The sequence below is a fragment of the Chiloscyllium punctatum genome, chromosome 5 (assembly GCF_047496795.1).
Source record: "Chiloscyllium punctatum isolate Juve2018m chromosome 5, sChiPun1.3, whole genome shotgun sequence".
Classification (NCBI taxonomy): domain Eukaryota; kingdom Metazoa; phylum Chordata; class Chondrichthyes; order Orectolobiformes; family Hemiscylliidae; genus Chiloscyllium; species Chiloscyllium punctatum.
The window spans coordinates 35,750,559-35,767,681 of record NC_092743.1 but is presented as its reverse complement, the minus strand read 5'-3'; the positions used below and the strand labels follow the sequence as shown (position 1 = coordinate 35,767,681).

Sequence of the window (17,123 nt, the reverse complement as noted above, 5' to 3'; positions counted from 1 at the left end):
TCTCTGCATATGCTCCTTGCCACCTAAGTAATATCTTCACAATTTATCTACACCAAAGCTGCCTGTTCTAAAACACACAATAAAGATAAGAGGTGGTACTTAGGCTAATTTAGTGAAATATATGTTTTTAAAAATATTACAGGAAGACATGTTGGGAGCAGCGCTGGGCATGTCTAAGATGGGGTGTCAACCTGGTGGAGCTACCCAAACAGGACTACATGCATGCCAAACAGCGTAAAGCAGTAAGTGATAGACAGAGCTGAGCGATCCCACAAACCAACAGGTGAGATCTAAATTTTGCAGTTATGTCACATCCAGTCATGAATGTTGGTGGACAGTTGATCAACTCACTGGAGGAAGAGGCTCCACAAATATCCCCATCCTTAATGATGGGAGAGCCCAGCACATCAGTGCAAAAGATAAGACTGGAACATGTGCAGTAATCTTCAGTCAGAAGTGCCAAGTGGATGATCCATGTCAGCCTCCTCCACTGGTCTTCAGCATCACACTTACCAGTCTTCAGCCAATTTGATTCACTCCACGTGATATGAATACATAGTTGGATGAATTAGATACTGTAAAGGCTATAGGCCCTGGCAACATTCCAGCAACAGTACTAAAGAACTATTTTCCAGATGTTGCCACATCCCTAACCAAGCTGTTACAGTACAGCTACAACACTGGCATCTATCCAACAATGTGGAAAATTGCTCAAATATGCAAAAAGCAGAGCAAATCCAACCTAGTCAATTACTGCCCCATCAGTATATTCTGGATTATCAGTAAAGTGATGGAAGGTGTCATCAACAGTGCGATCAAGCAGCACGTGCTCAGCAATAATCCCTTCAGTGACGCCCAGTTTGGGTTCTGCCAGGGTCACTCAGCTCCTGACCTCATCATAGCCTTGGTTCAATCGCGGACAAAAGAGCTGAATTCCAGAGGTGAAGTGAGAGTGAAAACCTTTGATATCAAGGCCACAATCGACCCAATGTGGCATCAACGTGCTCTAGCAAAACCTGGACGACAGTTGTCATTTCTGGAGGTCAGTCATCTCAGCTCCAGGGCATCTCTGCAGGAGTTCATTAGAATAGTGTTCTAGGTCCAACCATCTTCAGCAGCTTTGTCAATGATCTTCTCTCCATCATAAGGTCATAAGTGGGGATGTTTGCTGATGATTGCATAATGTTCAGCACCAGTTGCACTCCTCAGACACTGAAGCCCAAATATGACAAGATCCAGAGAATATTCAAGCAAGGGCTAAAAACTGGCAAGTATATTATGCCACTCAAATGCCAAGCAATGACCACCTCTAGGAAGATACAATCTAACCACTGGCTCCTTGACATTCAATGGTGTTACCATCACTGAGTCCCACAATGTTAGTGTTCTGGGAATTACATGGATCAAAAACTGAACTGGACTTGCCATATAAATGTAGTGCTTTAACAGTAGGTCAGAAGCATGGAATACTGTGACCAATAACTCATCTCCTGACTCCACAATTTACAAGACAGAAGTCAGGAGTGTAATGGAATACTCCCTACTTGTTTGGATGGGTAACAACAACACTCAAGAAGTTTGACACCAACAAGGACAAAGTAGCCGACTTGATCGGCAACGCATCCACAAACATATTCCTTCACCGTTGACACTCAGTGGTGTGTACTATCTGCAAGATGCAATACAGAAATTCACTAAAGATCCTTAGACAGCACTTTCCAAACCCACAAACACTTCCGTCTAGAAGGACAAGGGCAGCAGATAAACAGGAACACCACCACTTTTAAATTCCCCTTCAAGCCACTCAACATGCTGACTTCGAAATGTAGTGTTGTTCCTTCACTGTCATTGGGTTAAATCCCTTCAGTAACAGCATTGTGAGTCATACTACAGCACAAGTACTGTAGCTGTTCAAGATGGCAGCTCCCCGCTACCTTCTCCAGGGCAATAAATGCTGCAACGATGCCTATGTGCTATGAGTGAATACAAACATTTTATTTTAGATGATAAATCATCAGTTGGAGTGGTTTTATGGTATTTAATTTGTTCTTACCTGTCTGCTAGTGGACCAAACACCAAGGCACCAACAAAAAGTCCAAACATGGAAACGGACCGTGAGAGCTGATTTAACCAATTGTCATCACAAACCAGATCAAACTGAAGAGTGAGAAACAATCCCAGTTAGAAAGAGGGCTTGGTTAAAAGAGGGAGGAGCAAATCCTTCTTCAGTTGCTATATCATTGCAATACAGAACAATGTACAGTGAATGCATGAAAATTCAGTTCAGAGATTCTTTATTCCACTGGCACACAAACATATTATTATTAATATTAAGTAACAAAAGAAGTTACCTTGAGAAGCGAATTAAACAATTGAGAGCTCCACCCAGCACACTTGACAGCCAGTCTGCCCTCAGCACCAGCCCTGCCTAGCTCTGAGTCCATTGAAAAAGTATCAGAATCCTGGAGGATCCGTGATATGGAAGTATCACCACGTGCCTCCATGACTTCTGCCAATCAGCAGGGCTGCAGCCTACTCGATTGACAGTCACTATGGCAATCTCGAGGTGCAGTATCCAGGTTGACCTGTCCAATCTCACCCAGGGAAAAAAAAATCACCTCTATATCACACCAAGTGCACCTCAGCCCCTGCTCCAATCTCTCACACACACACACACACACACACACTTGTCAGGCTGCATCCTTATGACAAAGCCATCAGCCAAATGCATGGCACTCACTGGCACAATTTGTCTCTCTTTTGCAGATGACTAAATGGCATAAAACAGGAGGCAGCAAGAGCCAGATGAAAGGAAATGGTTTGCCAGAATTTCCTAATCACATTGACAATTCAGTATTAACCACTATTGGGATGTCTTAATTGAGATTGGAGCTAATGGTGATGGTGAAATCATAGTAATTGGCAGTATCCTCATACCGAATCCTCCCCAAGTTTCACTTCTCTTAATCTCACTCTTTTTGATGCACCAGATACAGAAGGTGTACCTCTTACTGTACTCCACTCCTGTATGACAATATTACCTCAGATCATTTTCTTTTCAGATATCTAACAAGTATGAAATTCACCAGACAGAGGAAAAAAAACTAATAAGAGAGCAATGAAGGAGACGCAGAACCATCACAGCCTTTACACTCACGGTGATCACCATAGATACTGGTACACTGTGAAAGGGAAGATTAGGATCTGGATGTGCTGAGATACCAGACATGAATGGACTGTAATCAGGACAAAAGGTGAGGATGGCAGAGCTGTCAGCTTGACAGAGGGAGGGCACTGCACATCGATCCTGTTACAGATGGCACAGATGAGAACTTTGATGGGGCAACTGACAGATGAAAGCTGATATTGTATATATCATAAAAACCAAAAGAACTGTGGATGCTGTAAATCAGAGACAGAAACAGAAGTTGCTGCAAAAGCTCAGCAGGTATGGCAGTGTCTGTGGAGAGAAAGCAGGGTTAACAGTAAAGAAGGGTCACTGGACCAGAAACATTAACTCTGATTTCTCTCGGGATGGACAAATATTCTTATACACAGGATTGTCTACCACCTACTCTTGGGGAGGCTATTTTAAAGAAAGGGGGCCCCGAAGAATGTACTTCATACAGACCAATTTCGCTGTTGAATGTAGATTTCAAAATTTTATCCAAGATGTTGGCTCTGAGGTTGGAGAAGGTCCTTCCCCATATTATAAGAGAAAACCAGACAGGTTTTGTTAAGGGCCATAGCTCCTTCAACAATATTAGGAGGGTACTGAACACAGTACAGGTACATTAGCAAAGATTGATTCCGGGGTTTGGTGGTCTCCCTTGAAGCAGAAAAGGCGTTTGGTCGGATAGAATGGCCGTACCTATTTGAGGTTCTAGAGAGCTTTGGTTTGGGGGGATCTTTTGTTAGATATGGCAGTACTGTATAATGATCCTAAGGCGGCAGTCATTACAAATGGTATTAAGTCAAATAACTTTAATATTGGAAGAGATAGTTGTCAGAGGTGTCCTTTATCACTGCTGTTATTTACCTTGGCGATTGAACTGTTAGCTGAAACTAGCAGGAGGGATCCTGAAATAGTAGCGCCAAAGGTGGGAATGGGGGAGCATAAGATCCCTATATATGCTGATGACGTCCTTTTGTTTTTGGTCAATCCGGAGATGTCTGTTCCTTGATTGATCCAAACAATTAATCCATGTGGTGGTTTCTCGGATTACAGGATCAATTTTGCAAAATCGGAAGCCATGCTGGTAGGTGAATTAGTGGAGGGGCCAAACCTGAAGGATGGAACACAGTTCCCATTTAGATGGTCACCAAAAGGTTTTTTGTACTGGAAATTTTTATTACCCCTTCCTTCCACCAGCTGTATAAAGCTAACTATGTACAACTATTGGAGAGGATAAAACAGGAGTTGCACTGGTGGGAGGGGTTACTATTATAATGGTTAGGCCGAATAGCCCTGATTAGGATGAATGTTCTTCCTCCATTGCTGTACCCCGTTGCTCCCGTTGTTGTTACCTAGCCAAGTGTTACGGAGGCTCAGTGGTTGGCTAGGGACCTTTATTTAGTACCACAAGTGTCCTCTAATTAAATTCACTAAATTGCAGCTTTCACAGGCAGAGGGAGGGGTGGATCTTCCAGATTTGAAGAAATACCAAATAAGTCCTCTGTTAACATATGGGTATGGGGGAATTCAGAGTCGATTTGGCTTGATATTGAAGCATCGCAGTCAAGATGTCCTTTAATTAAGTTACTATTCATGGACAAGATGAAATCCGTGACCCAGCAGTGTAAAAGTCCAAATTTTTTACGTACGGTAAAAGCCTGGAGGATAATGAGGCAAGCCAAGGGCAATTGGTCTAAGACTCGCCATTTACCCCATTGGTGGGGGCCCAAGGATTTAAACCTGGGATAATGGACTCTGGCTTGAAGGCACGAGAGAATAAGGAATTTTTCTGCCTGGGAGATTTATTTGAGGTGGAAGGTCCTGATGTCATTTAGTCAGTTAAGTCAGAAGTATGGATTGTCTATTAGGGACCTTTTCCGATATTTCCAGATAAGGGACTATATACAGAGGAAGACCACATTCCTGGTTCAGTGTTACAAATCAGATGTGGAGAAAAGAGTACTCTGGTGTACAGTGGCTCTTTCACTCAGTACTTTATGTCATTTACAGAAAGGTCGCGCTCTGGGGGACATGGAAGGACTCTGTAGGACGTGAAATCGAGAGTTAGGAGAGGATATTTCATCGGAGGTGGGAATGTAAGGAAAATCTCAGTATGTAACAGGAGATCTTGCACAGGGCTCATATGGCACCAGAGAGGCTAGCTAAGTTCAAGAGAGGAGTGTCACCAGGGTATCCCAAATGTAACATTAGTATAGGGAGTCTTACACACTGCTATTGGTCAGGTTGTAAGACCCCAGAGATACTGGTGCTATAGTAAGGGAGCTAAAGGACATCCTGGGGATTGAAATTAATGTGGATCTGGTATTTCTTCTTTTGGGGTTGCCAAATTGCCCTCTCTAGGGGAACATAGGGAGAGATTGTATAATATTCTTACCCATTGTGCAAGGAAGAACATTCTGGTGAACTGGGCATCAGAAAACCCCCCAGGTCTTATGGGGTGGCGTAGCTTGGTGATGGAGCATCTCCCCCAAGACTACCTCACAAATATGGTGCACCATAAAACAGAGCAGTTTTACAAGGGGTGGCAGCCCTTTCTAAATGATATTGACGCAGACTTATCAGCAATATTAATTGGATATGGTATAACTGTGGGAATCAGTCTGGGTGTCCGTGAGGCCCTAGGACGAGGAGACGGGGGGAAAAAGAATATGGGTACAATAATACTCCCAGGGATGAGAGCCCCAGTGGAGGTGTGATGAGTGAGATAAATTAAATAATATCTCATTATATTCTAAGTTATTTGAATTTAGTTTAAGTTAGTATTTATTTAATATGTTTGTAGTTTAGTTTAAACTAAGTAGGTATGTTTGCTTTGGTAGAATAGCAGGTCATTAATTAACAATGATATTGTGCTATGGCCTTTCTTGTACTACCTTTTTTCCTGTTTTGATGACGTTTTTTTCTTTGTGCATAAATATTTTGTAAAAGATTTTAAAAGGTTTTCAATAAAAATATTTATATAAAAACTCTCGATTTCTCTCAGAGTTTCAGATTTCTCAGATGCTGTCAGACCTGCTGAACTCTTCTAGCAAATCTGTTTTTGTGTCTTATATATACGTTTACACACAATTAAATGCATTAGAAACCTATCAGAAAGCCCATTCCAATCCTGTATATTGCTATCAAATTTTCTGTCAACGTCCTTTGTTCAAAGGAGGACAATCCCAGCTTCTCTAACTTTATCGATCACACAGTTGTACAGCGCAGAAACAGACAGCCGACCATTCACTCCAACTCAACCATGCTGAACAGATATCTTAAATTAATCTAGTCCCATTTGGCTCATATCCCACTAAACCTTTTCTATTCATATACCCATCCGGATACCTTTTAAATGCTGTAATTGTACCAGCCTCCACCACTTCCTCTGGCAGCTCATTCCATACATGCACCACCCTCTGCATGAAAAAGCTGCCCCTCAAGTCGCTTTTAATTCTTTTCCCTCTCTCCTTAAACCAATGCCCTGTAGTTTTGCCTCCCCCACCCCAGGGAAAAAGACCTTTTCTATTTACCCTCTCCATGCCCCTCATGATTTTATAAACCTCTATAAAGTCACCCCTCAGCTTCCGATGCTCCAGGGAAAACAGCCCCAGCCTATTCAGCATCTCCCTGTAGCTCAAACATTCCAACCCTAGCAGCATCCTTGTAAATATTTTTCTGACTTCCTTCAAATTTAACGACATCTTTCTGATAGGAAAACCAGAGTTGAATGTAGCATTCTGAAAGCAGCCTAACCAACCAATGTCCTGTAGAAGCTGCAACATGATATCCCAACTCCTAAACTCCATGTACTGCCCAATGAAGGCAAGCGTACCAAATGTCTTCAACAGGCTGTCTACCTGAGGTTCCACTTTCAAGGAACTGTGAAGCTGCATCCCTATGTCCCTTTGTTCAGTAACACTTCCCAGGACCCTATCATTAACTGTATAAATCCTGATTTGCCTTTCCAAAATGCAGCGCCTCACATTTATCTAAATTAAACTCTATCTGCCATTTTTCAGCCCATTGGCCCATCTGATCAAAATCCTGTTATAGTCTGAGTAACCTTCTTCACTGTCCACTACAACTCCAAGTTTGGTGTCATCTGCAAACTTACTAACTGTACCTCCTATGCTCACATCCAAATTATTTACATAAATGACAAAAAGCAGTGGACCCAGCACTGATCCTTATGGCACTCCACTGGTCACAGGCCTCCAGTCTGAAAAGCAACCCTCCTCCACCACCCTATGTCTCCTACCTTTGAGCCAACTTTGTATCCAATGGCTAGTTCTCTCTGGATCTTGCCTACCAGTGTACCATACGGAACCTTGTCAAATGCCTTACTCAAGTTCATATAGAAAATGTCCACCACTCTGCCTTCATCAATCTTTTTTGTCACTGCTTCAAAAATATCAGTCATGATAGTTAGACATTACTTGCCACGCACAAAGCCATGTTGACTATCCTTAATCAGTCTTTGCCTTTCCGAATCCTGTCCCTCAGAATCCCCTCCAACAACTTACCCACCACTGATGTCAGGCTTACTGGTCTATAGTTCCCTGCCTTTTGCTTACCCTCACTTCTTAAATAATGGCTCTACAGGAAGATATGGACTCGATTGGTTGAATGATGTGCTTCTGTATTGTAGGGATTCTATGATTCCATGATTAAGACCACACATCGAGATGTAACGTATTCGGTGCCAGTGTTTAGAGAGGGGTACACAACATGTGGTCTTATGTTGTAAATAGGCGTTGGTTAAGACAACTATATTCCTGCACAGAATGGATGTCCGTTTTCATTGTAGTCACCAACTCCATGGTTTTCAAATGCTCCCTTTCATGTCTGGCAGTAATAGCCTACATTGTCATTAAAATCACCAAAGACAACATTGTTGTCGCTGGGAGGGGTATTCTGAATGAGTTCTTGGAGTTCTATGTAGAGTTGATGTCTATCAGCCAGACTAGCCTTCAGGGTTGGAATATGAAGACCACTAAGAGTCAGGGGGCATAATGTGTTTGCAATAGCCATTTGTCAGCTTTGAAAGTTTAGTAGTGGCAATTTTCTTCACTGTGAAGTGATGGGGGAAGGCGTTAATCACTTTGAGGCCTACCTGACTGATAGAGGGTATAGTTTCTGTTTTATGTCTTTTGTTTTTGCTTTATGACCAAGTAGATGTTGTGATAGTCTGTTACTGAGGGAAGATAAAGTGTGGATACATAGTGAATGGGAATTGAGATTGCACTTATTGATATCAGAATGAGATTCTCAGAGATAGCACAGTAAGTAAAAGGGTTTTATAAGTTATCACCATTGTCCACCACAAATGCCTCCTGAGGATTCTGGATATTCCAAGATAGAGGACGAGAAAAATTTCTGGCTGTAACAGCTGCTCCTTTTTTGAGGTATTTTAGGTGTTGGAGGTGATTTCCTTGAATTCCAGGAGTAATAATTACTGTTTCATATGCTGTTGCATTGTTTTGGAACTTTGGAGAAAAAGAAGTCAAAGCAACAGCCGTTTTAAAAAGGGAGAAGTACAGACAATGGAAGCACATGGTGAGGGAAGGTCAGTGCAGGAGAGCGAGAGAGAAAGAAACATCACAGTAAACCTGCACAGTTACTGCCTTTGCTGTTTGAATTCATGTAATGCAGGACATCGGAGTGCATCTGGGAAAATCAACGAACAGTGAAATTCACAACTGATCTTGGTGGAATTGTTTGGATGAAGTCACAGCACAGAAACAGATCAGTTAATAGTTTTAAGTGTGGCCGACAGAAAGTCTGCAGTAGTGAGTAGAGTGGGTTCTTTCTTGATTATATGTTTTTTGAGATATGTCTCTTGATTAAACTTAAAATATAAGCCATAACTATTAATTTAACCTAGAGCAGTGTTTGTAGAGGAATAAGACGGTGTTATTTTCTGGGTCTGTAGATTGTGAAGGAGCAAAAATGGCCTTTAGTAGAGTGATATGCGTTTTTGTCAGATGTTGGAGTTTAAGGAGAGTTTATAGGTTACTGTGGATTATATCTGCAATAAATGCTGTTGCTTGTGAATCATATCAGATCAAATGGATCAGTTGGAGAGACAATTAGAGGCAATGAGAAATTTGCAACAGCAACGGTATATGATGGATGGCAGTTATAGGAAGGGGGGAAAGTCTCAGATACAGTCACATAGATGAGTTAACTCCAGGAAAGGTAAGAGAGGGAGGCAGCTAGTGCAGGAGTCTTCTGTGGCTATCCCCATTTCAAACAACTATGCTGTTTTGGAAAATGGGGGTGATTGATTCACAGGGGAACATAGCATGAACAGCCAAGTTTCTGCTATTGAGACTGGCTCTAATTCAACGAGGGGTACGTCAGGTTCCAAGAGATCAATTGTGTTAGGGGATTCTCTAGTCTGAGGTACAGACAGACGTTTCTGTGACCAGCAACGAAAAATCAGAATGGTGTGTTGCTTCCCTGGTGCCAGGATCAAGGATGTCTCAGAGAGGGTGCAGAATGTTCTCAATGGGATGAGGGGCCAGCAAGAGGTCATTGAACCAATGACATAGGAAGAGAAAAAGTTGAGATTCTGAAGGGAGATTATAGAGAGTTAGGCAGGAATTTAAAAAGGAGGTCCTCGAGAGTAGTAATATCTAGATTACTTCCTTTACTATGAGATAGTGAGGAAAGAGATCAATCTGAGACTGGTACAGTTGACAACAGAAATGACTCAAGCAGTCAGGGCAGACAGGGACAAGGTAGGACTAACAATTTATTTATTTATTTATTTCAAAGCAAGGGGCCTATTAGGGAAGGCAGATGAACTGAGGGCATGGTTAGGAAGATGGAGTTGAGATATCATAGCAGTTATAGAAACTTGACTCAGGGGTGGTCAAGACTGGCAGCTTAATGTCCAGGCTACAAATGCTACAAGGATAGAAAGGGAGGCAGAGGGGTGGGGGAGGGACATTACAGCTGTGCTGTGAGGGGATATTCCCAGAAATACATCCAGGGAAATTATTTGGGTGGAACTGAGAAATAAGAAAAGGATAATCACCTTGTTGGGATTGTATTATAGACCCCTTAATAGTCAGCGGGAAATTGAGAAAAATATTTGTTAGGCGATCTCCACGATCTGTAAGAATAATAGCGTGGTTATGTAGGGGATTTTAACTTTCCAAACATAGACTGGGACTGCCACAGTGTTAAGTGTTTAGATGGAGAGGAATTTGTTAAGTGTGTACAAGAAAAGTTTCTGATTCAGAATGTGAATGCACCTACTAGAGAAGGTGCAAAACTTGACCTACTCTTGGGAAATAAGACAGCGCAGGTGACTGAGGTGTCAGTGGGGGTATACTTTGGGGCCAGCAATCATAAGTTTTAAAATAGTGATGGAAAAGGATAGACCAGATCTAAAAGTTGAAGTTCTAAATTGGAGAACGGTCAATATTGGCGGTATTAGGCGAGAACTTTCAAAAGCTGATTGGGGCAGATGTTCACAGGTAAAGGGACGGCTGGAAAATGGGAAGCCTTCAGAAATGAGATCACGAGAATCCAGAGAAAGTATATTCCTGTCAGGGTGAAAGGGAAGGTTGGTTGGTGTAGGGAATGCTGGATGACTAAAGAAATTGAGGGTTTGGTTAAGAAAAAGAAGGAAGCATATGTCAGGTATAGACAGGATAGATCGAGTGAACCCTTAGAAGGGTATAAAGGCAGTGGGAGTATACTTAAGAGGGAAATCAGGAGGGCAAAAAGGGGATGTGAGATAGCTTTGATAAATAGAATTAAGAAGAATCCAAAGGGTTTTTACAAATACCTTAAGGACAAAAGGGTAACTAGGGAGAGAATAGGGCCCCTCAAAGATCAGCAAGGCGGCCTTTGTGTAGAGCCACAAAAAATGGAGTGGATACTAAACGAGTATTTTGCATCAGTATTTACTATGGAAAAGAATATGGAAGATATAGACTGTAGGGAAATAGATGGTGACATCTTGAAAAATGTCCATATTAATGGAGGAGGAAGTGCTGGATGTCTTGAAATGCATAAAGGTGGCTAAATCCCTAGGACCTGATCGGGTGTACCCTAGAACTCTGTGGGAAGCTAGGGAAATAATTGCTGGGCCTCTTGCTGAGATATTTGTATCATGGATTGTCACAGGTGAGGTGCCGGAAGACTGGAGGTTGGCTAACATGGTGCCACTGTTAAAGAAGAGTGGTAAGGACAAGCCAGGGAACTATAGACCAGTGAGCCTGACCTCGGTGGTAGGCAAGTTGTTGGAGGGAATCCTGAGGGACAGGATGTACATGTATTTGGAAAGGCAAGGACTGATTAGGGAACATGGCTTTATGCATTGGAAATCATGTCTCACAGACTTGATTGCAATTTTTTGAAGAAGTAACAAAGAGGATTGACGAGGGCAAAACGGTAGATGTGATCCATGTGGACTTCAGTAAGGCATTCAACAAGGTTCCCCATGGGAGACTGGTTAACAAGGTTAGATCTCATGGAATACAGGGAGAAGAAGCCATTTGGAAAAAGCACTGGCTCAAAGGTAGAAGACAGAGGGTTGTTTTTCAGACTGGAGGCCTGTGACCAGCGGAGTGCCACAAGGATCGGTGCTGGGTCCACTACTTTTCATCATTTATATAAACGATTTGGATGTGAGCATAAGAGGTATAGTTAGCAAGCTTGCCGATGACACCAAAATTGGAGGTATAGTGGACAGCGAAGAGGTTACCTCAGATTACAAGAGGATCTGGACCAGATGGGCCAATGGGCTGAGAAGTGGCAGATGGAGTTTAATTCAGATAAATGCAAGGTGCTGCATTTTGGGAAAGCAAATCTTAGCAGGACTTATACACTTAATGATAAGGTCCGAGGGAGTGTTGCTGAACAAAGAGACCTTGGAGTGCAGGTTCATAGCTCCTTGAAAGTGGAATCGCAGGTAGGTAGGATAGTGAAGGCGGCGTTTGGTATGCTTTCCTTTATTGGTCAGAGTATTGAATGCAGGAATTGGGAGGTCATGTTGCGGCTGTACAGGACATTGGTTAGGCCACTGTTGGAATATTGCGTGCAATTCTTGTCACCTTCCTATCGAAAAGATGTTGCGAAACTTGAAAGGGTTCAGAAAAGATTTACAAAGATGTTGCCAGGATTGGAGAATTTGAGCTATAGGGAGAGACTGAACAGGCTGGGGCTGTTTTCCCTGGAGCATCGGAGGCTGAGGTTTATAAAATCATAAGGGTTCATGGATCGGGTAAATAGACAAGGTCTTTTCCCCCAGGTGGGGGAGACAAAACTTGAGGGCATAGGTTTAAGGTGAGAGGGGAAGGATATAAAGATGGACCTCAGGGGCAACCTTTTCACAGAAAGGGTGGTGTGTGTGGAATTAGCTGCTACAGGAAGTGGTGGAGACGAGTGCATTTAAAAGGCATCTGAATGCGTATATAAATAGGAAGAGTTTAGAGGGATATGGGCCAAACGCTGGGAAATGGGATGAGATTAATTTAGGATATCGGGTCGGCATGGAAGTGTTGGATCCCAGTGTCTGTTTCCATGCTGCACATCTTTATGATTCTAAGTCCTCTGAAACTAGATTAAAAGGGTATATACAACATTGAAATGCAGTTCCCAAATTATTATTGTTGGTTCTGCTTAACTATGCTTATTTCAGTGGTTTTTTTCTCTACTACTAGTATTACTCACAAGCAGCTTTCCAAAGGCAGCTTTTATGAAAGAACAGTATTACATTTTACATGACTGCTGGCGTTCTTCCCTATTCTCATTCATCTCGTCTCATTTTCCTGAGCTCTCACATACATATGAATAAATGAATTAGGAACAAGAATAGACCACTCAGCACCTCGATCCTGCTCCCCCAGTCAATAAGATCATGTCTGTTCTGATTACTCCACATTCCCACCTCCCTTCGCTGTGGGTTTCACTCCCTTCCTTTCAAGACTCAATCCTTCTCTGTCAAAACAATATTCAAAGATTCTGCTTTTATCACCTTTCAAGAGAGTTCCAAAGACTCACCTCCCTCCGTGAGGAGAAAAAACTATTCTCATTGTTTTGTCTTAAATGGGCAATTTATTTATAAAGTGACCTCTAAGTCCAGATTCCTTGATAAGATGAAACATCTTTCCCAAACCTACCCTTCAGAATCTTGTATGTTTCAATCCTTCTAGCATCCAGCAGATACACGTTTGGCCTGTTAACAAACCATCTCTGAACTGTTTCCAATGCATTTACATGCTTTTATCATTTCTCAGAAACTGCTCCCAATGTATTTTAAAGCTACTTCATTTGCTGTCGGCATGGGGCATGGTAAACAGCTCTCCATGCTAACTGCCTGTGTGAAGTGAGTCACCGGAAACAAGCAACAAATGGGAGTTTGCCTTCTCTCACCATCACTAGCAAGGTGCAGAACTGTTTACATTTGAAAAAAAAAAGCACAAACCTCTGTTACCAGTGTCGAGCTATATTGTGAGGTGTCGTATACCCAGCCTTCTTCACATGCTACCGTAGACTGATTGAGGTGTAATCGTATCCAATCCATGTCTTTATCTGGACTTGGCTTGTACATTTCACATTTCTGGTAAGAGCCATTGTTTTCCTTCGGGAGAGTCAAGAGCAATTGTTCTTCTTTGGCCAAACCAGCACTGATGTTTAAGATCCAATTGGTCTGACAATAATGGCGGACACTTGCACCAGTAAAAACCTGAGCAATCAAGTGGAAACCCATGAAGAAATTCGGCAAACATAGCAACATGAGCAAACGTTTCTGGAATGGCCCAAATTCTCCCACAGCTCTCAGGATTTCTCCAAAATCACTCATGTTGTCTTCACTTTTGATGGTGCTAATTCTACAGTATACAATGTCTGAATTTTAAAGTGTACTGTATTTATGCTCAGTGACAGCTGTGATTACCATTAACCACAGTTTCTTCATTTAAGCTAATGGTTGCTATATTGTGTAACAAACGAAAGAATGTCAACTTAGGGCAAAGATTGATTTTGTATGTTTGCTCTGAACAATTGACAAAGTGACTTTACAGGCTCAATTTTATTTGCAAAGAATAAGCAACTGCCAATGGTTCAAAGGTACTAGCGATTCTAAATCCAAAAGCTACATAACATTTTAATGGCCTCATAAACGTGGGCTTCGCAGGTCGAAAATCTATTACACATTCCTAATTATTCTTGAGAATGTAATGGCGAATGACGTTCTTGACCTACTGTAAGCTTCAAGCTGAAAGAAGCCCTACGAGGAAAGATGATCAAGGCTTTTGACCGAGTAATAGTGAAGGAAAGACGATACGTTTCCAAGTTGGAATAGTGTTCGATTTAAGGAACTCACACCAGTTCTTGTTTGTTATTGCTTTTATTCTTTGAGGTGTTGAGTTTGGGATTTTGGCAGCTTTGCAGTTGAAGAAAACTGGTTCAGCCTTGTCTAGTCGCCAAATGAATTAAATCCATGATTGGAAAAAAGAAACAGAGTGTGTGACATGAAGTAATTATTGACTGGAGTTATGTTGGAGTCGCTGATAGAGTGGTTTGTTCCAACCTCCATGAAGAGAATAACCAATAGGATTATGAACTGAGGAAATCCCAAGCACACCACAACTTGAGGAGGCATCGTTTCATGTTCAATTGTTAATTAGTAACCAAATACAAACATTATGCTCGAGCAAGGGACACCAAGCTTTTCATTGCATATGCCACTTCAATTCATACTGTACAAACTCAAGAACTACACATTGCATTTAAAGCCATATCCTCCTTAATTTGCCTAACTCAATTTGTCATTTTGTAGTACAAAAGTTGAGTATTACTCAGAGAAGACACATTATGGTCAACGCTTTTTGATCTGAACCATTAGGACAATTCACAAGATATACTATACTATTACTATTGTTTTAGAAAGTGTGCTGATTGATAGAGGCATTTCCATGGGGCATGGACCAGTAAATGAGGAGTGACAATTTACTGCCAAGCTTTGTTTAAATTTTAAAGCAAGCAGCTTGACTTTGGTCAACGCATTATCACGAGGAATGAACCAAAGAATGGTTTTGTGATGAAACAGACACAGTATGAGTACATATTCGTTCTGTCTAGAAAGAAGAAACCTATGTATTAATATAATTAGACTGTAGTATATATGTGCCATACTGTGAGCCCGACTGACAATTCTAAATTGGTTGTTAGCTTAATCCTTTGCATATTTCAAGAAATCTAGCAAATAATGCCTAACTGCAGAATCCGATTGGATGTTAGGCACTATGTTATGAGTTTTGTAAGTATTAAGGACATAGTGAACATCATACCAGAATTGAAATTTAGATATCAAATTATTCTTTCCTGCAAAAGGCAGAACGTTTTGTTTTGACAGCAGCATTTTAGCACTGTAGCAGCTAACCTCACCTGTAATCCAGATTCTTTAATCCTCCAGGGTAATGCAAGGTAGCCTGGGCACCTTTTAGCAACAGAAGTGATGGCCTCAGGAGAGACATTATTTGATCAAGGTAGCTGTACCATGCAGGAATAGCCCTAATAAATCAGGTGGAACCTAGCTTGCTTATATTTAAATAAAATGTAGCAGTTAACTTTCAATCATCACTAACTGGTACATTCTCAATGGAAATGATTTTACCAAGCTCAGCTCACTTGCCAATCAATCAGCACTCTCTTCTAATACTGTATGAATTTTCCCTTTACTTTGACATTTCTTAAATTGCTCTGATGTTCAACACAAAATCTTTAACTAAATGTTATTTTTCAGTACGACTCTAGTTCTGATTATCTATATTCTATGATATGTTGTATTTGTGACCCTTCATTTTGGATTGTTCCACCAACAGAGATATATTATCGCCATTTACTCCATCGAAACATTCATAACTTTAAACCTTTAATCAGGCCACCTTTCAGTTTTCTCTTCTAAAGACAAAAAGCCACAACATAGCCAATTATTTTTGATCTTTCAGCTCTGATACTATCCTTGTGAAACATCTCTTTTGGGTGTTGCTCTTTTGCCAGTGCTTCTGTTCATTTGTATAATGAGGACAGCAGATTGCAGTCTAATCAGGAACGCATGCAACTTTATCAGAACTTCAATATTTTGAGCTCAAGGCCCTTAAAACAAATCATTGCACTTTGTCAACATTTTAGTTGGCCATGCTGTCTCACTTGTTCATCACTATCCCTCGTCACTCATTCATTCTACTTCATTTAAGTTATTTACTTTGCAACAATAACCAGGAGTACTGTTTGAAAATGATTGTTAAAATATCTAGAAGGAAGAACTTTTTCTCTACAACTAATTGGGATTTGTATTTATTTGGTTATTGTGGGCTGGGCAATCATTTATTGCTTGTCCTTGAGAAGATGGTCATGAGCTGCCTTCTTGAACTGTAACAATCTACATGATGTCGGTAGAGGCATGATACTATTAGGAAGAGAGTCCCAGGATTTTGACCCAGTAATACTGAAGGAATGGAAATATAACTCTAAGTCAGGATGTTGAAACTGGTGGTGTTCTTATCTGCTATCCTCATCTTTATAGATTGAAGTGGTTGTGTGTTTGAAAAATGGTGACTAAGGTCCTTGCATTTCTGCAGATGGGACACACTGCTCCTACTGAGCATTGGTGCCACATTCATTCCACCCACTGCCAATCAAGCAGACTTCTTTGTCTGAATTGTGTCAAGGGCAATTGGAGCTATACTCATCCAGGTAAATAGGGAGTATACGATCATACTCCTGACTTGTGGAAGATAGATATTTAGATCAGCTTTGAGGTATCAGGAAGTGAGTTATTCACTGTAGTATTTCAAACCTCTGACCTGCTCGTAGCCATTGCGTTTATAAGGCTAGCCCAGTTCTTTTTCTGGTCAATGACAAATCTCTAGAATACTTATAGTAGGGATTCAATGATGGTAGTGTTGTTGAATGTCAAGGG

The 17,123-nt window shown here is 41.3% G+C and overlaps 1 protein-coding gene across 1 annotated transcript in view; it reads right to left on the bottom strand.

Annotated features, from left to right (window-relative positions):
- slc22a13b (solute carrier family 22 member 13b) overlaps window positions 1–14,854 on the bottom strand; it is a 39,537-nt gene extending 24,683 nt beyond the window's left edge. Inside the window, exons 1-2 of the mRNA XM_072570031.1 lie at window positions 13,623–14,854; window positions 2,054–2,157 (exon numbers count right to left, since the gene is read on the bottom strand). Of these exons, the coding sequence (XP_072426132.1) occupies window positions 2,054–2,157; window positions 13,623–14,000 (482 nt within the window). The 5' untranslated portion in view covers window positions 14,001–14,854. The remainder of the gene's footprint in view (window positions 1–2,053; window positions 2,158–13,622) is intronic.
- Between the last annotated feature and the right edge of the window lie 2,269 nt (window positions 14,855–17,123).